At 47.2% G+C, this 22831-nt stretch overlaps 1 protein-coding gene across 4 annotated transcripts in view; it reads left to right on the top strand.

The window, feature by feature from the left end:
* Nucleotides 1-22831, top strand: part of IGF1R (insulin like growth factor 1 receptor) — a 310074-nt gene that overhangs the window by 261111 nt on the left and 26132 nt on the right. For 2 of the 4 annotated variants that reach the window (XR_016392019.1, XM_089906878.1), the window contains 11 exons: nucleotides 4-130; nucleotides 1626-1864; nucleotides 4195-4362; nucleotides 4547-4754; nucleotides 8151-8434; nucleotides 9736-9872; nucleotides 10340-10499; nucleotides 14136-14238; nucleotides 14775-14845; nucleotides 18500-18729; nucleotides 18995-19105. Coding sequence is in view for 3 of the 4 variants with exons in the window: in XM_089906878.1 (XP_089763004.1) it covers nucleotides 4-130; nucleotides 1626-1864; nucleotides 4195-4362; nucleotides 4547-4754; nucleotides 8151-8434; nucleotides 9736-9872; nucleotides 10340-10499; nucleotides 14136-14238; nucleotides 14775-14845; nucleotides 18500-18729; nucleotides 18995-19105 (1838 nt within the window). In the remaining variant the exon portion in view is untranslated. The remainder of the gene's footprint in view (nucleotides 1-3; nucleotides 131-1625; nucleotides 1865-4194; nucleotides 4363-4546; nucleotides 4755-8150; nucleotides 8435-9735; nucleotides 9873-10339; nucleotides 10500-14135; nucleotides 14239-14774; nucleotides 14846-18499; nucleotides 18730-18994; nucleotides 19106-22831) is intronic. The other 2 variants (XM_022598914.2, XM_089906879.1) reach the window with 2 other exon arrangements.

Here is a 22831-nt window from a genome sequence, read left to right as displayed (position 1 = left end):
CAGGTGAAAGTGACATCCTGCACTTCACCTCCACCACCACGTGGAAGAACCGCATCATCATCACCTGGCACCGGTACCGGCCCCCTGACTACAGGGACCTCATCAGCTTCACCGTCTACTACAAGGAAGCGTGAGTGTCTGTGCTTGGTGACGTGTTGGCAGGGCTTCATCCTCGCCACCCTCCTGTCTGTCACGTGACATCCATCACCGCCAGTGACAGCTACAAACAAAAAAGTGTTAGCTTGAGGCCTTTCATTCTTCAGTGGGTGATTAGAGGTGCTTGACTAAAATAAGTCCAAAGGGGAAAACTTGTTTTGTGGAGAATTAGGTCAGTCCAAACATTCATGAACGGGTTGGAGGGTCTGGTTGCAATATCATTGCAGCCTTGGTCCCCCTAATCCATAGTCTGGGAACACCCCTCAGGATGCTCGGCTCCCCTTGAGGCGACCTCCAGATGGGTCCATCATCTATTCTGGTCACTCTATCTGTGGCCCCTCCCAAGGTGTGGCCTTCTGCTCTAGGTCATAAGCCCTCCAAACAAGGGACGGAGAATGGAGAAAGACTGACCTTCATGTCTCAAACCTTTCAGAATTCCTCCCAAAGTCTACTGGGGGTTTTTCTTGTGCCTTCAGAGGACGTTTGCCTGCCTGGGCAGCCAGGACATCCCTCCAGACGGCAGCTCTTCTTGGTCTCCCCCTTCCTTCCTGTGCCTCCTGTATCCAGGTGGTTCCCCCAGGCCTCTTAGTCACCCTCCTCACCCAGGTCCCACCTTGATGCCATAGGTCCCTTTCCCAGGTGCTTGGCTTCCCTGGAGCTGGAACCAGAGCCACCAGTGGCAGCATCTGGTACCCTTTGCCCCTGCTGGAGCCGGGGCCCTGGGAGTGCCCTTGCCATGAGAAAAGCAGGATGCGGGATTATCAGGCATTCACTGTCCCTGCACGTGGGAGTCACTCATCTTCCATCACAGCGACAGGGAGGGGTGTGTGAATGTCTGTTTCAGAAGCCAGTGTCTGTCTGGCCCTTTCATCTGAGAGGCGTGGAATCCCTGCCCAACTCCGCATCTGTGCAGAATCATCCTCCTCTTTAACAGTCTACCAGTGCTCTGACAGTGACGTTAGTGTCTGAGATAATCTGGAAACTAAATATTTGAATGTTATCAGATACTTAAGCAATCAGAATTGTTTGTGAGCATATTAGATTTTAGAAGCTGTATTTGAGAAGTTGTTTTTCTGTAGCAAAGGCATTTTTCTCCAGAAGTTATTCTTTATCAATAATAATGTTTGCATTAAATGACTATGCTTGTTTTTTCTTAATGGTGAAAAAATGGGGAAGAGAGGGAAAGAGCATTTGCGTATATTCTTAAGGAGCAGCATTTCCAATCCCAGTAATTATGGAACTTCCTCTTCCTGAGGCAGAGGGTTCGATTCTATAGTGTGTACAGAACTGTGAAACCTGGAGTCCGGTGGCTTAATTTTATTCTTCTACAAAGATCTAATTGACGATTCGTTTTTATCTAGAATTCCCATTATAGAAAGTATGATGTGGGAGGTCCTGGGGGGAGGTTTCTGAGAGCTTTGATGTCAGCGGCCTAAAACATTCTCTGAGCTTCATCGATTGTGTTTCAGACCCTTTAAAAACGTCACAGAGTATGACGGGCAGGATGCCTGTGGCTCCAACAGCTGGAACATGGTAGATGTGGACCTCCCACCCAACAAGGACGTGGAGCCCGGCATTTTACTGCATGGACTGAAGCCCTGGACACAGTATGCCGTTTACGTCAAGGCTGTGACCCTCACCATGGTGGAGAATGACCACATCCGTGGAGCCAAGAGCGAGATCTTGTACATTCGCACCAATGCTTCAGGTATTCACGCACCATCCCTGCCATCCCACGCCTCGTCAGCTCAGGGTCCTCACTCATGACAAGATGTAGTCAGAGGGCTGACACTGAGCTGTGCCTGTTGTCTCTCCCTGTCCTGGGCCAGTCTGTCTTTTATTTGTCTGTCTTGTCAATATATAATACTGTATCATATTTCTTTCCCACTCCCAATACCCTAGCCTCTTCCAGGCCATCTTCTGGACTTGGTACCATCTTCCATTATCATTCTGACTGTCCTGGACCAGTGAGCTCAGGTCCTCCAGGGTGCTGGGTTGGCTTCATTGGGAGGCCCAGACTGGATACGGTCCTCTAAGGCTGCCCTTCTTGTTTATTTGGACAGTTGGACCTCTGGGAACTGAAACGCTGGTTGTTGTTCCAGTTACCTCAGGTGGCTCCCTGGTTTCTCACCTTCGTCCTGTAGTGGCTAGGGTTCCAAGAAAGCAGACAGAAGTTGAAAAACATGAGATGAACCGTGTTGTGGACATTCCAAGTGTTCACTGATGAAAATGTGCCTCCTTCTCCCCTGATCTCCGTTTTCTAAACCAACTCATTTCTCAGCTCCAGAATCTGGAACTAAGGAGAGCAAACATTTGTGTATATTTTCCAAGTATATAAAAACCAGGTTAGAAGTAGGGAAATGCACATCATTTTAAAAGGCACTGATAAACATTCTTTGATGATGGCCATTGTTACAATACATAGGCTGCTTTAAAATACGCATAAACTGGCACGAAATGAATTTAAATGGCAAAGAGGGTGAGGAAAAAATGTTGGTGGGGAAATCCTTTTGCTCATGTTCTCCTGCCCCCTCCTCCTTTCCCCTCCCCTCCCCTGTTCCATCTCTGTGATCCTCTAAGTGGCTACTATCATGTCACTGATGGCACAATGTTTATATCAATAAATGTGACACGGGCTTCTGACTCTAGGCCTGGGATGTTGTAGCAGAGGCTCAAAGGCAACACAACAAGTTGTTCAGCCTAAAAATTTGCAAGTAATTCACTGTAGCTAATTTGGGGAAAATAAAAGTCTTTCTTTGTTAAGACCAATTCTTAAGAAACTTGTTTCCTTTCCCCAAAGATGGAAAACAAAGCACTGTACAAATTGAGTCAGTTTGCTCTATTTTGGTGTCTGTCCTCACAAGTGGTAGGGACAGAGACTGACTTGGTCCATGCCCTAGGCTTTTTTGTGACAACTGTTATTGAAACATCTAGGGGGGAGCTGTGTGTTTCTGAAGTACTTATTCTAGGAAGCACTAAAGTGGCCTAGCATTCAGTAAAGTTTTCCGAGAAAAAGTTAGTATTAGTCATAACTTTTTCCTAAAGTGTCCTTCCTTACAAGTGTTCAGACCCTTGTGAATAAGATTTTGTACCTTAAGCTTTTAAATTTTAAAAGCAGCTTACATGGCCATTATGCTTAAGTGACATACAACGAAGGTGTCTTTTGCACTTTGGAAAATCTACCAAAATTGATGCTTTTTTCTGAACCCAAAGAGATTAAGATTTCAGTGGTCCCTGGATGCATTTGCCCTTTATACACAGTTCAGCTCCAGGTTTCGGTTTAGGGGCAATAGTAAGTAAATATTGACCATATTCTTATGCTTTGCCTGTAAATCAATGTTCTTTTGCTGGTAACAGAGTCCGTTACTTGAAATTGGGGCTTTATGTGTGTTCGAGGTGTTTTTAGACTGCTTCTCATGGTTATGACTCCATAGTTCCATTGAATCATGATTATACAATCAGTAGATTTACTGGCCCTTTGCACCACTTTTTCCTCCAAGGCCCCCATACTCTCTCTCTCTCTTTCTCTCTCTCTCTCTCTCTCCCCTTCTCCCTCCCTCCCCACACACACACTCTCTCTCCCCAGAACCCTTTTTACTTCCCCCTTTCATTTTGGCTTTTTGCCATTTTTATCAGAGATTCAAAATCTCAGATGAAATGCAAGTCAGTCAGTTTTACCATTTGCTAAAACTGCTGGCATTAAATGTTTTGGAGGATGGCAGCTGTAGTAAATGAGGAAAGTCCAGTGTTTGCATTAACTGTGGGTTTTAAGTCATCCATTCCAACCCTGGCTGTGCTCCCACCACCCTTTTCCACCTGCAGCTCAGTAATGTTTGTTATCACAGAGAACAGATATTATAAAGGGAAAGTAATAAAATTTCAAAACAAGGTTCGGTTTTCATTTTGTGTTTCAGCGTTCACCGCCATTTTCCTGTGGAGATCAGACTTTTGGCTTCCTGTGGGTTTGCTCTGGGTATCTGACAGCCAGGATCTTGGGTTCGTTCCATTTTCTGAAATGTCCTTTGTCCCCCTTTCCAGTTCCTTCCATCCCCCTGGATGTACTCTCAGCATCAAACTCCTCTTCTCAGCTGATCGTGAAGTGGAACCCTCCTTCCCTGCCCAACGGCAACCTGAGCTACTACATCGTAAGGTGGCAGCGCCAGCCCCAGGACAGCTACCTTTACCGGCACAATTACTGCTCCAAAGGTGAGGGTGGGAGGGGCAGGAGACACCTGTGGCTGTGACTCCCAAACCCCGAGGCCACATCCACCGGGGCCAGCATCAGCTGTCTGTCGGAAAGCATCTGTGGTCGTGAGCCCAGGTGCTGATGGCTCTTCCTTTCCTCACCAGCCTGTGTAACTTGGCTCTCGTTGGGCTACTCTTTTCCAAGCAGACAAAATCCCCATCAGGAAGTACGCCGATGGCACCATCGACGTTGAGGAGGTGACGGAGAATCCCAAGACCGAAGTGTGTGGTGGGGAGAAAGGGCCGTGCTGCGCTTGCCCCAAAACCGAAGCCGAGAAGCAGGCCGAGAAGGAGGAGGCCGAGTACCGCAAGGTCTTCGAGAATTTCCTGCACAACGCCATCTTCGTGCCCAGGTACCGTGTCCTCTGAGAGGTCCTTGGACAGGTCCTGGTGCTTTCTCTCCACCCTGTGGTGTGTAGGTCAACAGCCTCAAAGGTGAGACCCAGCGGCCGTCGAGGAGGGACAACAGTGTAGGCGGCCAGCTTGGCGAACGGGGTTACTACCCAAGCCACTCAGCCCTCGTGGAACGGGCCGGAGCTCACGGCCTGAGCTGTGGGGGGCTGTCAGCGTGACAGGTGACAGGTGCAGCTGCCCTGTGGCCACCCAGCCCCTGTGGGGGGCACGTGGGCGCAGAGAGCGGCAATCACCTGGCCAAGCACACACCAGCAAGCAGAGGAGCCGGGTTTGGGCCCTCGGTTGCCCTTCCCACCTCCCTGCGGCCTCCCAGCCTGGCCAAGGCGGAGCGAAGGGAGAGGGAGAGACTCAGAGTCAGTTTTGAAAGGGGCCCAACTTCAAAGCATAACCGAGAGCCACTGGCACCCTTGACAAGCAGTTTGTGAAGCCGTGCAAAAGACAGCCTTTCCAAGCCAAGCAGCCCGACTGACGCCAGGGCATCTGTCTGCTCCGCTGCTCCAGCCTCTGCTTCTGCCTAGTGGGGACAAAAGCGGAGGAAGATAAATGTTTAGAGCAGAATTATTCAAATAGCCAAAAGCTGAGAACATCCCATGTGTCCACCAGGACATGAATGGATGAACCAATGTGGTCTTGCCCTCCAATGGAATATTATTCAACCCTGTAAAGGAATGAGATTCTGAAGCATGGGCTACCACATGCATGAACCTTGAGAACATTATGCTGGGTGAAAGCAGCCAGACGCAGAAGGAGATATTGTATGATTCCATATGTGTATGAAATATCTTGAACAGATAAATTCATGGCAAAAGAAAGTAGAGTAGAGGTTACAAGGGGCTGTGGGGAGGGGAAATAGGGTGATATTCCTTAATGCGTGTAGAACTTCTGTTTGGGGTAATGAAAGATTTTGGAAATAGTGGTGATGGTTACACAGAATTATGAATGTAATTAATGACACTGAAATGTGCACCTAAAAGTGGTTAAAATGACAAAATTTTGTTAGTTTTTTTTTTTTAACTTTAAAAGTTTGTTTTACCACAAGAAAAAAAAAGAAAAGAAAAGAAAAGTGGAGGGACATTTAGCAGGGCAGCCTTGTGATGTCTGGGGAAGGAGATGGAAACAGAGTGGTGACTGATGGCTCCTTTATCTTCCTGAAAAATTGTAGCACAGAGTTTAGAAACAACCTCATGCCTGAAATCTGGGCAAAGGAGCAAGATTCAGGCCAGCATTATACCTACGAGCCCATTTCCTGACCCCCATGGCGCCCCAGCTGCCAGCCCACTGCCAGTGCGTTGTCCTGGGGATCACTCTTCTTCCAGCTCCCGACCCAGAGGGGCACCAGCAGTCCCGAGCTTCTGTTTATCCTGCAGTTGCTTTGCCCTTAAAAGCTCTCTTAGGTTGTAGCAACAAATGGTTTTGAAAGAGACTTTTATTTTCTGTCACGTGACCTTCCTGATATTTGTATACTAGTCAAAGATAGATATCTTACTTTGAAAAATCATTAAAACAGGAAATCAAGACCTTTTGGAAGTGGAGGCACTATTTCCTTTTCAGAATGAAGCTATCGGTCACTTAGCAGCTTTCTGCCCCCTCCTCTCCTGCCGTTAAAACCATGGAACCTCCCGACCTGCCCCGCCGGTGACATCTCCTGTTCACGGGTGATTGATATGGCTGCAGTTCATGTGTTGGTCCAGATATCCTGTATATCACGCGTGGTCTCGAGAATCAGAAAGTTTGAGGATGGAAAAGAGCTCAAAGATGTTTTAAAACTAGAACCTAGGTTCAGTGGCTTCTCCACCACCCTGATTCACTAACTATGGATTTGGGGCTTGGCCCTTCTTCCCCACACACCGGGGCTCTTTCCCTTCATGGCATTGCTTCTCAACACAGTCCATCGCCCCCCGTGCCAGCAGGGGCTTGGCCGGTGTTACTTCCTTTGGACACAGAAGAGGATGGATTTAGAGCATCCCAGACAGGCCAGCAGGAGCCATCTGTTTATTCTCCAGCAGAGGCTGCCGGCTACGTTGCCGTCTTTTCCCAAAGACCTGTCCGAGGTTCAGGCTATGAGTTCAGGCTTTGGAAAGGTTTCACTGAAGAGCCCCTAGCTTTCTGTTGGTAGTTACAAGACAGTGCCTGTTTTCCTCATCAGTCCAAGAACACAGGATCAGGTGATAGGAAGGCAGAGCTGTGGGTGACACAGATTTCACGAATGTCTTGTGCTTGCATTGTTGAGTTCAAAATAAGTTTCCTCTACACCACATTCCCCTGATGAATGCATGTGTCCACCCTGCGGTCTTGATGGCCGCTGTCTGAAGTCTAGTCGCACTTGCTGTCCTTTCTTTTCACAGGACAGACATAATATCCTAGTTTGCCCATGGTGAGGGGCCACAGTTGATAAGAACCTCACGTTTGGGATTTTTCATGCCTCCTACTGAGGCGTACACCTGATGTCCACACAATTTCCCACAGAATTTGGGTAAAAGGAGTGTCTGGGTAACAGAACGGCTGAATAAATCATAAAGGAAGCTTTTCTGTTTTACAACTAAATTCTCCAAAGACGATTTTTATTTCTTTCAATTCATTCTAAGAACAGTTTATTTAGAGCTTAAAACCAGTCAAGTCAGGTTGAGTATGACGCTATTCGCCGTCCACGTCCATGTGTCTTGAAGTAGGATGGCAGCCTGAGGTCATGAGTTCCTTTCTGGAGTCAGTATCTGGTGCCGAGTGCCTTTCATTGATCCCTGCCTTTATAGTTTAAGTCACAAAGTTTGGTTTAAGTGACTGAAATATCAACAGATGTTGAAGAGTAAACAAGGTTTTCTGACAGGAGTAATTTGTCCCATCGGTGGGTGTGGGAAAAGCTGGCCATGATATTAGCGGCTGGTCACACGGTGTGGAAGTGCGGCTGTTTACAGAGAATCGGGACGTGCCATTCTGCTGGCCCCCTGCCTTCCCGACAGCGTCCCAGGTGGCCTCCCTTCCCCAGGCCCTGTCCACTGTAACAGCTCTGAGGAAACAGCCCAGGTGCTACTGAGCCTCCCCACTGGGGGGGGCTGAGGTGTTAGTTTGCCTCTAGGCACCACTGAGTAACCACTCGGGGAGCCAGGGGGCAGGTTGCACGTTGAGGCTGAGGTTTGCTGCGTAGAGAAAGCAAAATAAATAATGAGGAAGGAAATCCCTGTGTTATTATTTGTTGGTTCTTACGCAAGGGGGTTGAGTAGCTCCTTTTATTCCAAGGTGAAGATTTTTCTTTTCTTTCTCTGACTCGAGTCACAGAAAAGACAAAAGAGGTGGAAGCCCTCACTCACAAGCCACATTTCTCTCTCTCTTCCTTGCAGACCTGAACGGAAGCGGAGGGAGGTCATGCAGGTCGCCAACACCACCATGTCCAGCCGGAACAGGAACACCACGGTGGTGGACACCTACAACATCACAGACCCAGAGGAGCTCGAGACCGAGTACCCTTTCTTCGAGAGCAGAGTGGATAACAAGGAGAGAACTGTCATCTCCAACCTCCGGCCTTTTACTCTGTACCGAATCGATATCCACAGCTGTAACCACGAAGCTGAGAAGCTTGGCTGCAGCGCCTCCAACTTTGTCTTTGCAAGAACCATGCCTGCAGGTACGGTGTCATCCAGCTCACCCCACGCCCAAATCACAGCCTAGCGGAGACTGTGATTTGTAGACACGGAGGCCGACACCCAGGGCGATGACCCTTAGTCTCAGTCCTGCTTATTAAAGAACGGGTGGTCATTTGCAGGCAGCTTGGTAGCCCAGCAGCCCAGGGAATGGAGTTCACACATCGTGACCCCACTCCCACCCCAGTCTCTCCATACAAAGTACTCGAGAGCAGGGAGCTCGATGCAGGGTCCGCTCTTTTCCTTCTCCTTGGTTTGCATTGTGCATTCCCATGGCCCTTTGTTGCCAGGTCCCTCCTGAGTTCTTAAGTTTCAGTGAAATCCCCATTTAGCTGCCTTGATTCAGACTGAGTTTTGCTCCTCAAGGTCCACTCCCAAGCAGCCTTTGGTCCTGCTTGTTTGGTCTTCACCTTCCCCTTGTAAGTTAGAAGCTGCCTGTGGCTTAGACAGCCATACATCCATCTTTCAGGATGGGTGAACTGCCCGGTTCACCTCCTTGCAGAGCTGGCAGGTAGCGCAGAGCACAGTGTCTGCAGTCTGGGGGCGGGGCCTCCTGGGCGCAGTTCTGGCACCGACGTGCTGCTGCCAGCCTACCCGGCCTTAGTCTCCTCACCCTCCCAGGAGAGAAAGCCCAGCTGATTTCTCAGTGTTTCCCAGCTGGAACTTGCAGTGACATTGCTCACCACTTGGCTTACTGCTTTAAGAAGCAAAAGCAGGAGAGCAGGCACCCCAGCCTCACCCGGCAGCTGCAGGGATCGCTGATGAAGGCAGCGAGCTTGCGCTCAGCACCAGCTTCCTGGCGGCTCCCTCCCAGGCGGACTCGGGGACCATCCTTTACACCTGCGCAGAAATTGCATCTGCCACATGCAGATGCAGAGCATGAAGGATCTGGGTCCCGGCTTGGAGGCTGGATGCCGCTGCTTCTGCTCACTCAGCACCTTTTCGATGATGCTTGTGTTTGATGGCATCGCATAGAAGCCGAGCAGCAGACCTAAGTGACTCAATTTGCCAAGATTTTCCTCCTGCACTTGAGAGTAGGCTTTTTTGTTGGGAGACTGAAGGGAAGGGAGGGTATGGTGGCATCTTGAGACTTACAGGTCGTTAGGTTGCTCCAGTTCCAAAACCCCTGCTGTGTGTGCGAGGCCAGGTCAGGAGGAGTTGCTGTGGCCGCTGTCCGCAGTCCTGCACGAGGGGTTGGGGAGGGTGTTCTTAGGCTAGTCCAGTGTTTTTCTCCCTCCCTGAGGACTCGAATCTAACTTTATCGCCTATTTCAATTGTTGTGCAGAAGGAGCAGATGACATTCCTGGGCCAGTGACCTGGGAGCCAAGGCCTGAGAACTCCATCTTTTTAAAATGGCCAGAACCTGAGAATCCCAATGGATTGATTTTAATGTATGAAATAAAATATGGATCACAAGTCGAGGTAAGACTGGGGCACCGGCCGTGTGTGGGTGCGTTTCTGTTGCAGGTGTAGCGTGTGTTACACTTCAACACAGGGCACCTCCTGGTTAGCTGAAGACTTTGAACAGTAAAATAAGGAGGTAAGTCAGTGAGGATTCAGGTCTTTTTACCAACTCTATGCCCTTTGGGGAATTCTCACAGTGTGCGAGGAGCTGGCTTATCCTCACCCTCAAGAAACTGTTTCTTTGCAGAAAACGATCTTTCAGCCTAGAGATTGGGCTTAATAACTTAATCTTTCTGGAACTCTTTTTGGTTAAAGAAAGAAGGTTTGGTTAAAGGTCGGGCGTGCTTAGAGTTACTGGAGGACTGCCATAATGTAAGCCTGGGTGTTTTCCCTTTTATTGCAAATTGGGGTCAGTGTTAGGTGGGAGGCGAGAGGCGAGGCAGTGTGTTTGTGGGAAATTGACACATATGTTTTATTTCCTCCAGGATCAGCGGGAATGTGTGTCCAGACAGGAGTACAGGAAGTATGGAGGGGCCAAGCTAAACCGGCTCAACCCGGGGAACTACACGGCCCGGATCCAGGCCACCTCTCTCTCTGGGAACGGGTCATGGACTGATCCTGTGTTCTTCTATGTCCAGGCCAAAAGTAAGGCTTGTGGAGGGAGTCGCTGGGAAAACAGAAAGCAGGTGGTGCTGGGACTGGGGAAACCTGGGTCGTCATCCTGGCTCTCTGGTTTTCTGATTTCTGTCGGCCACCTTTCAGAAGAGTCACACTTTTGCCAGCACTTAATCTAGGAGCTCAGGCTGGGGAGCTGCCACACCTGGAGTCCCTACCTCATCTGATGGGCAGGGAGATGGTCTGAGGCCCTCTTTTGAGGGAGACAGCAAGGAGCCCGTGCTCTCAACTTGGTTTATGTCCAAAGCATTTTACAAAACATTGAATTGACCGTTCTGCCTCCTGACTCGTCAGGGATGCTGATTGGGGCTCCGACTCAGGGCTTAGAATCCTAAGGGGTGACAGAAACCTGGGGGCCTTCTGCTCCAGCCTGCTCCAGGGCAGGAGTTGCCGTGACAGCATCCCAGGCTGAGGCATCACCCCTGTCACTCCTCAGCGGTAAAATAACAGATGCACTTTTAAAGCAGCAACACACTTTGAAAGCACACAGTGGCCCCTGTTTGGCACAGAGACTGGGCCATGTGGTGAGTTTATGCTCAGACCATCGACAAGACAGAATTCTTAGAAGGCCATTCTAGGCGAGGATTTTAGATTTTAAAAGTGAGTTTTGTAAAATGTATGAGCACAAGGGCACTATACTTGCTTGGCCAAGAAAATTCAGTATTTTCATTTGGTGACATAAATATCCCTTATTATTTACATTTTGAAACCAAATTTGAAACCAAATTTTTAAGATTATTTCATGTTCAGATAATGGGATCAAATCTGGCATAGCACTATTCCTGACTGCTTCTGTGAGAAAAAGCAGTCCTGCCTTGCTTAGTGGTGCTACTTTTGGGTCAGGTGGGCAATTCCCACTGCCCTGGTTTCTCCTGGTGCCCACATCTGTGCTACTCTGGTCTGGAGTCTGAGTTTTTAAATTCAGGATTCAGTCAATCCAGCAGTCCACCTGGTTAGCGCCTGGTCAAAGACATGCATGGTATTTGGAAGTCTACACAGTGACAGATACCAAAAGAAGGATGTGCGGGGATAGAATTGCAGACCTTGAGGTAGCATTTGATGAGCCTGGCGCTGTGTGAGGGGTGAACAGATGCTTGAGAAGATAATTCCATCATCTGAAATAGTCTGAATTCTCCATGTGGTCCATTTTACCTACTCTTCCAGTTGGCTGGTGCCACACACTCCAGCGCTGGAACTTTCACAATATTCCCAGAGCCCTCCCCGAAGAAGTGGCTTGTTTTCTCTCTTCTCCTCTCCTCCCCTCTCCACATCCATCCCTTAGGAACAGAGCCTAGGTTTAGAGGTCTAGCGTGATGCTGTATTCTTTGAAACAGCAGCATTGGCTTCTGGGGTTCAGTGACCTTGGCTTATCTGCAGAGATGACAGGTTCCTCTCTGCCATTGCTCCCACGTTTTTAACCCTGTGAGTGCCGGGAGCCAGTGGGAAACCCAAGAGCCGCTCTGATGGCATCTTTCCAGCAGGAGTTGGCATACACCATGGGGAAATTAAATCTGCGTGCCTGCTTTACCGTTGGGCAGTTTTTCCTTGTGTCAGACAAGATTCTCTCCTGCTGTGGCTGAGTCTCCCTTCCTCCTGTTCAATCCTCAGTGGAGATGGAAGCTTTGGAAGCTTTCTGGCAACTGCTCTCCTTTTAGGAACCCTTCATGTGCTTCAGTACTATTAAATTACTCCTTAGGCTTTTCTTCTCCAGACTAAATAATCTCAGGTTTGGGGCCTTTTCTTGTAGCCCAGTCTCACAGAACGATTTTCTAGCCATTCGGTCATTCTGTTCTTCTCTGGATGTGTTCCACTTTTTCCATGTCCCCGTTGAAATGTGAAACTCAAAAAGAATAGGATACAACCTGACCAGTAGTATAAGTGATAGATATAGAAGAAATAGTCCTCGGGGGCAAAAAAGAAACTCCACTAGCTTCCCAAAGTCCCTGTTAATTTGCAAGTATTTTTAAGAATTAGGAAATGCAGGAGCCGGTATCCATTTTTAGAGCTATTTGATAAAAATATCTTTAATTTAAAAAATTAAAATAGCTTTAATAGTCCTCACAGAGTAATAATAATAGTAGTGTTTAGTGGCAGAATAATCATTGATGGGTGATCTACAATAGATGTAACTTGGTCCCCAGTGAGTTCCAACTTCATTTCCACATACGTGGGTGTCCCACAGGCAATTCAGATGCCTCGTGCACAAAACCAGAATCACAGTTGCTACCTTCAAAATCTCTCTCCATCCTTTGTTCCTCAGCTCAGTCCGTGACCCCCTAATCCACCCACCACCCAAGCCAGGAACCTCACAGCCACCCCTCCCCTTTCCTTCACTCCTGCCACCCACTTCTCATTCAAACCCACATCTCATTGATTCTGCCTCTGAAATACCTCTGGAATCCAGCCTCTGTAGCCACCACCACCGCCTCAGCTTAGAGCCTCCAGGGCGCTTGCTTCGTAGGGAAAATATGAGCCAGAGGCGCCGGAAGCCTGGGTTCCAATCCCTAGGTCATGGCCAGCCAGCTGCATGTGTGACCCTGGGGAGGACAGTTTATCTCTGTGAGGCTTTCTCATTCATAGACAAGGAGCAGTGATTCCTTGGTGAGGTCTGAGCTGGGTGATGCAGAACATGCCCAGGGCACCCCCCCACCCGCTGCCCCAGACAGGGCAGGGTCTCCTCCCCGCTGCCAGCCCTTCCAGGCTATCCTCAGGCACAGCCATCTCTCCCACACAAATCCCACCAGCTCACTGTGGGGCTGGAGAGCTCTCACTGGTTCCGCTTAATCTGCAGAATGAAGTTCAGAGTGCTTAGCTTGGACAAGGCCCCTTAGGAGCTGGCCCTGGTTTCTCTCCAGTATCATTTCCAACCATCCTCTGTGCTTGGCGAGCTTCCCCTGACTCCCTTCCCCTCTCCCTTCCTCCCTGCATCCTTGCAGCATGTGTGGTCCACTTGTCTGGTTGTTATGCTACCTATGGACATGCTGATTACCAGCATCTGACGGAATTTTCAAGTGTGTAGATCAGCATCCAGCCTGCCATCTGTCATGTGAGAGCTGCGGGCGGTGATGAGCAGGCAGGAGCTCTGTGATCTCAGGCTTGTAACTATAGACTCTGATGTTTGGGGCGTATTCAGAGCAGCTTTGGCAAGGGGTGCCATCCAGTTACTTTTTGTTTTTTTTAGTTTTCTGTGGAACTGTCCTGAGACAGATAAAAGTCAGTACAGCTTGAGCACTATAATACATAAGAATCTGTTCTTTTTTTTAGCAAATGTATGCAATTCCACTAATAGTTATCAAACTGTATACAAAGAGTATTTTACTTGAATCCATCATTTGAACTATTATTTCAGAATACACTGTACTTCGAAAATGAAAATGACTTTACTCCTCCATCGGCACTTATTTAATCTTTTTACAAATAACTCAGGGTTTGTTTTTTTTTTCTTTTATGTACAATACTGTTTACCTTCAGAACTCCTAGTTCGTGATAGGCAATAAAGGAATTCTCAGGGATTTTTTTTCCCATACTTCCAGCTAAATATAAACAAAGGACACGAGCAGTTTGTTCACCTCATGACATTTTCTTGTTTCCCATTTGTTTCTGCAGCAACGTATGAAAACTTCATCCATCTGATCATTGCTCTGCCCATTGCCGTTCTGCTGATAGTAGGAGGGTTGGTTATAATGCTGTACGTCTTCCATAGAAAAAGGTGAGTGACTTGGTGAAAAGTTCAGATACTTTCTGTGTCTGACTGGTTTGATGATTTGAACCCAAGTTAAGATGAACTTTTTGAGAAGTTTGAGGAATTATCTTACGGATCAGAAAACCTGATTTTCCAATCAAATGTACAGAAAAAAGAGAATACTTTCTAATGGTTCAACAACAGAAAAAGACTTTTTCTTTGGAGTCTGGATCATCCCCACACTGGTTGTCCCATCACAGATACCTCTGCTTGTGCAAAGCTTTTTCAAGCATGATATTTTAACCCTGTACATCAAATAAGCCTTTCAGTTTCCAACAAAGTAAAGAAACAAATGTTTCTTAAAAAGCTCTAATTTGAGGCCGTTGAAGAAGCCAACAGGGGCGTTAGCAAGTGTGGTGGAGCTGTCCTGACAGTACCTCCACCACCCCTTCCCAGTCCTTAATGAATCAGAACAAATAAAACTGAGGTAACAAAGATGAAAGTACATATAAAAGTATGTGGGGATTTTTTTTTTCTAACCTGAATTTCATCCTTTTTGACAGAAATAACAGCAGGCTGGGGAACGGAGTGCTGTATGCCTCTGTGAACCCGGAGTACTTCAGTGCAGCCGATGGTAAGCTTCTAAACTACAGTCACTGTCTGGGGTCCCAGCTCAGGAGCTTTGGGGAGTGTTACGAATTCAGGGGAAGAGGCTTGCATTATTTTGAGGGACCTTTGGCCTCAGATCCATCTTCATTAACACTTTTTTTTAAACCAATGTTTTGAGCAGTTCACTGAATATGTCAAAAATTCTGGGACTGTCTGGGCTGCCTCAAGGAAAAATGGGCTTCAGAGATGAATGTGGCCAGCACAGTAATCCATTTATTTAATTGCTTGAAATTTTATGCTAGAATGAAAAAATCTGTATAATTGTCAACATCTAGTTGGAAGATATGCTGCAGCTGACAAAACAGTCCTTTTAAACCAGTTTCAGCTTGAGTTTCATGTCATTATAATTGTCTTTGATCACTACGGCTTCTCTGATTTTTGTATCTTGGAGATTTTCTGTTCATTCCCTCCTGACTGGGGTCTTAACGATTCTTACCCTCATGGCCTGTTCACATTCCCTCTGGTAGTAACTCATGAGAGCCATTTAGTTAAACGTCTGAGATGGTCTGACTTGGAAGGTTTTTTCCTTATTTGCTGTCTTGTCTTCCAAGTTTGCCAAAATCCTAACTTTTCAAAGTAAGTCAGGGTGAGACATTGGTCACTGGGTACCACTAACTGGCACTTTGCTAGAGACGTTCACAAATGCCATCCCATTTGATCCCTGCATCCCTATAGGATGGGTTGTCTGATGCTCATCTGTCTGTCAGTGGGGTAACGAGGCTCAGAGGAGAAACTCACCCTGGTCACAGAACTAGGCAGTTGAGAAATCAGGATGAGGCAGCCCCTGGCATCTTGCTGACATGTGATGCAGTCGCTGTGGGGAAGGACTGTGAGGTCCTGGGGGCTGGGGAGACCGGCAAGCTGGCCCACAGGAGCAGCTGGCCAGGGTTTGTCAAGTGAATAAATAAGTGCATGGAATCGGCTGGATGTATTTAGAAAACACGTTTGCCTCGCTCATGCTTCAGAAGTGGAAGTGTGTGTGCAGGAGACGTGAAATAAAGAGTCATGATTATTCTAATTGCTCATCCTCAAATGAGAAAACAATTTAAAAGCACTATATAAGTGTGTAAAGTTTTATTACTCTGATTTCTTTAATAATTTCTAATTCTAATTGTGTTTACAATAAAGCCAATCAAAAGCAGACTCCTCTGAATGTGAATCAAGTGTAGAATAATGAGGACATTATTCTTCTTTATATAAAGGTCTCACAAAGTTGTATTTTTAAAAGACATATATATGTACACACACACCTACATGTCTGTATGTATGTGTGTGCGTGTACATATAAGGTGCAGAGAATGTTCTGGAAGGATACACACCAAACTTAAAAGAGTAGCTACTTGGGGAGAGGGCTCTTTTTCTTTAAAAAAAAAAAAACAGGCAAGACGATTTTTATGCATTGTTTGAATAAATAATAGTTTTTTTTTTTAATCAAGTAAGGTGAGGAGTCATCACACACTTAATGGAATTTATAAGGAAAATGCAAGTCCACTTCCCACTCTATCAGTGTGCAGTAAGGCTACTGCAAAAATCTGCTCGGTTTTGAAATAAAGCATAGAAGATTGGCATTTGTAGCTTTGACTGTGAAGGATCCAGGAAGTTTAGAGAGAGCACAAATACAATCATATCAGACTCTAACGGCGATTTGAATTCAAATTTTGTGTCTTTCCAGAGTGCCTTCATAATATTTCTTGATTCTTTAAAAACAAAACAAACAAACAAAACTTATTGTCACCCAGGCCAACAGGTAGGAAGACTGTCACCTTATTTGAACTTAATTTATTCAGCCTTTTGACAAGCATCTTATAGCTAGTTTCCTCAAGGGGCAACAAAATGACATTGCAGTTCAAAAATGCTTTAAAAACTTCTCTCTCCAAGAGCTAATCTGCATGTCACCATTCTCCAGAGTACACTGAAAATCCCCTCCAGGGAAACGCTGATAACATTGTGCACGTAAACCTCTCCTGCCTGGCAGGGCTTAGGACTGCTGGCTAAAGTCAGAGCTATTGGGTTGAATCAGCTACCTCCCAGGGAATGAATGTGATTGGTTTTAACTCCATGTTTCATGGTGTGTTACATCGTTAATTCTGATTAAAAGCAAGCCTGGATTTTCAGAGATAAATGGATATATACAGTGTCTCTTTATACTTTCTGAGGGGTATCAGGAAGAGTCTTATCTACTGGGTTGTCTTGCATACTTACTCTCCTAAGTGAGCATCAGCCCCTTCTTCAGGGCTATAAACTGTCTAAGCCATATGGAGGTTGTAATTCCATTTGTGAAATTCCTGAACACATACATACATACTATGAAATACAAAAATGTATGTGAAAGAAAATTCTAGATTGATTAACATAGTCCATATTGGAAATTCCTTAGAGGTGTAAATTGGTGGTATCTCCTGGGCCTAATTCATAGACATCTTTGCTTTAAGATATCACTTAAAGGTAGATACCTGGGACTTGGGGGTGTCGGAATATAGCTGTCAATCCACTGCTTCTCTTACATCCAGCCACGGGCCCACGGTTAACATCTGAAAGCCTAAAGGCAAACAGATGCCATCCCAGGTTCTCAGTCCTTCTGCATTTCTTAAGCCAGGGCCACCTCTTTCCTACCAGTGGAGCATGCCAAGGGTTCCCCTCTCAGTCAAGGACGTAAGCACACAGCATTAGAAGAATATGATAATAATTGAAATTTCGTATGGAGCTGTAGAACAGGTTGATTTTATTTTAGTTCTCACCTACCCATCAGAGTGGTAGGATGGATCTTCTGTTTTGTTTTTTTCTTTCCTCCCTTCTTCCTTTCCCTCTTTCTTTCTCCTTCCTCCTGCCTAGCATTATTTATTTATTTTCTTAAACCAAATTGAATCTGACCAGAAGCATTAGGCTGGACAGGAAATCATACTCGGGCTTAGTCATTACCAAGCCCCACCCCCCAGACCCTCACCCCTGTGGGGGGAGGTCCCTGAGTTCACAGGCCCCAGGCCTAAGCCCTGGGGAGGTCCTTCTCATCAGCTGTCCCTCCATGCTGGTCACCACTGAATGCCCCTCGGTGCCAGAGCTCAGTAGCTTCCGTACCTTATTCATTGCCCCAGGGTCTCTGGCAAGGCCAGAGAAACTGTCCAGACTAGAGCAGAGCTACCAATGGAAATATAGGGCCAGTCCCATAAGAAACCTGAAATTTTTCTAGTAGCCACATATAAAATAGGAAAAAGAAACAGGCGAAATACATGTTGATAAGGTTTTCTTTAACTCAATATATCCAAAATATTATCAGTTTTAATATGCAGTCAGTAAAAAAGTTACTGAAATATTTACATTATTTTTTGAAATCCAGCATGAATTTTATACTTATAGCAACATCTCAGATTGGATGACTTTCTGGTTCTTATATGCTGTTGGTATCTTTGAATTATCTAGAACTCCTTGAGGACTTGAAATTTTAGTGTTTGACTGTACAGTGGCCTTGCTGAAATCCACAGCCTGTGGGAGATTCCAGAACAAGCCATATCCTTGTCTCCTGATGTTCTCCTCCGTGGGCTCTAGGAAGTGGCATCTTGCCCTCTCTGGCCTGGAGTTTGCCCAAAGCACGTTGTTTCAGTTCTGGCCTCTTCTTCCCCAGTGTACGTGCCTGACGAGTGGGAGGTCGCCCGGGAGAAGATCACCATGAGCCGGGAGCTGGGGCAGGGCTCGTTCGGGATGGTTTATGAAGGTGTCGCCAAGGGCGTGGTCAAGGATGAGCCTGAGACCAGGGTGGCCATTAAGACGGTGAACGAAGCCGCCAGCATGCGCGAGAGGATTGAGTTTCTCAACGAGGCCTCGGTGATGAAGGAGTTCAACTGTCACCATGTGGTAAGAGAAGGACCCCCATGTGTTGGGGAGCACACTTGTGGGTTTGCTGTCTCACCCTGTCTTCTGTAGGGATCCCTCCCATCACCCCACTGTTCCTTTAGACACTGTGCACACGAAGGTTCTGGATGTGATGCAGGGCTGGCCCGTGAGCCCCAGTGGCCCGTTGTACGGGCTCTGCTCTGGGCCAGATGGTCCCAGCGGTGGGAGAGCCTCAGTCGTGGGCAGCCCTCACCCTCTGAGCCCTTCTCTCTGTCCTTCCTCACAGGTGCGCTTGCTGGGCGTGGTGTCCCAGGGCCAGCCGACGCTGGTCATCATGGAACTGATGACCCGGGGGGACCTCAAAAGTTATCTCCGGTCTCTGAGGCCAGAAATGGAGGTCAGTTTTGATTTTCACTGACATCCCATGTTAACTGTTCCCTTTCCTTTAGAACCTTCCCCCAGAAGATACTGCGTCTTTAAATCCATTCACTTTTCTTGCCCCGTGCTTGGTTCTTGGTCCTGTATATGAAGGAGTTCCCTGACTAGAGAGAGACCTGGATCTTTTGTGAGAGGCACTTGCCAGTCCGCAGGTACCCTATTACTCAAACCCCTGTGTGCTTTTGCTGCTACATCATTCCCTCCACCCCCAGTCGCCTCCTCTACCACCGTGCCTCTCTGACTCCCACCCACAGACCATGTCTGCGCTGCTCTCTCCCTGGAGCCTTTCCTGCCCCCCACCCCAGCCAGGAGTGCCTGTTTCCTCCACTGCCTTCTCTCCTGGACTGGCTTTCTCTTGTTTGGTTCTTAGTGGATCCCCATGTAGCCCATTATGTTTCCTGTCCATCCCAGACCCAGTGTAGCTCAGTGTCGTGCTTGTCAGAGTTCACTGTCAGGTTGACTTGATTCTTGTGCCGGATGGTTTCCCTCCCAGCTCTGTGCACAGACACCCACTCACTCACAGGCCCCCACCTGACGTGTGCCCCTTCCCCTCCTGTGGGCAGTCTGAGCCTTTGAGCGGGGAGAGCCCCATTTCTCAAGGCCTGCATCCACATTTCAGGCTTTATCCAGAATCACTGTCTTGCTTGAGCTTCTGAATGATCATCACCTCAGCTGCACAATGATCTCTACTTAGTATCAAAAAAATATCAATTTGTGTTACCCTGGTGTCTCCCCATGAACCCAGCTTTGTAACATTTGGAGGAACGACTTTTTTTTTTTTTTTTTTTTGCGGTACGCGGGCCTCTCACTGTTGGGGCCTCTCCCGTCGCGGAGCACAGGCTCCGGACACGCAGGCTCAGCGGCCATGGCTCACGGGCCCAGCCGCCCCGCGGCATGTGGGATCTTCCCGGACCGGGGCACGAACCCGTGTCCCCTGCATCGGCAGGCGGACCCTCAACCACCGCGCCACCAGGGAAGCCCTGGAGGAACGACTTTTAAGAGTAAACTGGGAGATAAACACTTAGAAGTGATAGCAGCAACATCTGCCTTTCACTTGGCTGCCTTGGTGGGTCTCAAGTCCTCACTTGGACCCTGACTTCGCTGCCTGTTGAGGAAGCTTTGGGTCTGCTTTTGTGCCTTGGATCCTCCCCTTTCTCTACCCTTTTTGAATGTCTGTAGCCTTTCTCTGTTTGAGCTTAATCTTTTGTTTTCTTCTTTTAATTGGCAACCTAATCATCTCCCAAGTAGTAGTTCCTTAATTTTTGTTCCAAGCACTTGTTCACACGTGGCTTCCTTTACTCACAGCAGATGACGCGTGTGGTTCTGCAAGGTCTGCGAGGCCCAGTGTGGACTGAGGCCCCGAGGGGGGCGGTTTGCAACACACCCACCCTGTGCTCTGCCCAGCGTGGGTCCCCAGCTCCCCTAGATCTTAGTGCCTTTTCCCAGCTCACTTTGTAATACACAAGCCAGCACAAAGGAGAAAAGCTTCATCAGCTGGGCAACTGGAGATGTGGCAGTATGTTTCTTATCAGATTCATTTAAGGCACCTCTGAAAAGTCTGAAGCACTTACTTCCTTCGTACCCAGTTTCAGGCACAGAATAAAAATTTGCAACACATAGCCCTAGTCCTGGCTCTGCCACTACCTGTCTGCGTCCTCAGGTGGCTGCTTCAGGCTCTGGGCCTTGGTTTCCTTATGTGTAAAATAAGAGGGTTGGGCAAGATGACTACTAAAGTCCTTTTCAGATGAAAAATTAACTTTAAAAAAAAATTTATTTATTTTTGGCTGCATCGGGTCTTTGTTGCTGCACACAGGCTTTCTCTAGTTGCGGTGAGCAGGGGCTACTCTTCGTTGCGGTGCGTGGGCTTCTCATTGCGGTGGCTTCTCTTGTTGCAGAGCACAGGCTCTAGGCGCCCGGGCTTCAGGAGTTGTGGCACACAGGCTCTAGAGCACACGCTCAGTAGTTGTGGCGCACGGGCTTAGTTGCTCCGTGGCATGTGGGATCCTCCCGGACCAGGGCTCGAACCCGTGTCCCCTGCATTGGCAGGCGGATTCTTAACCACTGTACCACCAGGGAAGCCCCCCCAAAAATTCACTTTTAGATTTATCAGGTTTAAAGTTGTTCTTTCTAACCCATGTCAAGTATAAAAATACGTATGCTTATCCTGTGGTTTCATTATATTCTACTTGGCACCTTCCCCCAGTGAAGATTCATTCATTTCCCTCATTAAATGCGGATGCTTGTGTATACGCGTCTTAAGTAGTTCTAAGCAAGTTAAATATTTCTGTTTTCTAAGACGTCTGAAAGAATGGCAGTATTAGCACCATGAACTGACAGAATGTCAGCCCTCTCCTTCAATACTTAAAATCAGGTTCCTTTTTTTGATTCTGTTTTTCATATTAATATTATGAAGCGCCACTTCTAATAATAAGCGCCTAACTTAATATTCCACAGCTTAAGTATTATGAGCATAAAGTTAACATTTTACCTGCCAATTTCCTGGTGTACCGTGCATATCTAAAGCCCTGAAAAGGTTAAAGGGAATGTTAGGTCCTGAGGGAAAAAGGCTCCTCTAAGCAAGGCCCCTTTGTAAAGGAAGGGGGTAGTTTTGGCTTACCCTTTGGGTCATCACATCACTTCCCCAGGCAACTCAGTAATGAGGATTTTAAATCACCACAGACAGTCCTGATAGTAGCTTCAGAATTCAAGTGTAGGGAACCAACCCCCAAGTACTTGGAGAGTTGTTATACTGCTCCTAGAAGCCAGCTTTGGGGCAGAAACTAGCACCTCACTGGGCGAAACCAGCATTCCCTGGGTGTGGACCTTGGCCAGGCACTGGCGGACACTTGCCATGCATGGTCCCAGGTCATCCTCCCAGCAGTGACCCCGCCTCGACCCCATGTGAAAGAGCCCAGGCAGGAGGCCAGACTGTCTGATCCTAAAGCCCAGACATGTTCTTCCTGTGGCGCAGGGTTTGAGCTGGGAAGGGGACCTGTGGGACCTGTCAGAGCAGGATGGCTTTGCTGTGTTGTGACAGATGCTCTGTAGTCAGGGAAACTGAGGTAAAGTCTGTTGAACTCACACAAACAAGAGGTGGTCAGCATCTAAACTGGGGGTGCTGATTGGTTTCTACACTTTCTTTTAGGATAAAGAGGCTTGGACACACATTTTATGTAAAACTTTTCTAAATGGATTTATTATTTGGGGGTATTTCTTCTCAATTCTGAAGTCGGTATGTTGCCCTTCTCTGCAAAGAGGAAACGTTTATCCATGTTACCTGTCACTGTTGGACATTGGTCCCCTCCAGAATAAGCTTCTGCTGGACTTAAATGAACTGTCAAGGGCTTGCTTTCCTCAGCACCCACAGAAGATAATAATCCAAGGAATGCCACTCTGTAAGGTGAACAAATTCATCTTGATGGTTTTGTACTTTAGAAGAAAGTTGAAGGGAAAGAAAAGGATTAAATAATTTAATGTAGGAAATAACACATCCAGTGTCCATTCAAGAAACCCGTTTGCTTATTTCCACATGGCCTTTGTAATGTCCTCTCCCTCCTTTTCCCTGTATGGAGTTGGATTGTAGAAATAAAAGGAACACATACACTAATTGGAATTTGAGTATCCAGAATTTTTAATATCAAAAATTGCTGGTTTCACTTTAAATGATGTTGGCCTCACCCAATAT

This window comes from Delphinapterus leucas, chromosome 2 (assembly GCF_059928025.1).
Source record: "Delphinapterus leucas isolate spDelLeu-1000000601 "Yukka" chromosome 2, BTC_Dleu_Yukka2, whole genome shotgun sequence".
Classification (NCBI taxonomy): Eukaryota; Metazoa; Chordata; class Mammalia; order Artiodactyla; family Monodontidae; genus Delphinapterus; species Delphinapterus leucas.
Note: the sequence above shows the minus strand (reverse complement) of the source record. Positions and strands in the feature narration are given on the sequence as shown.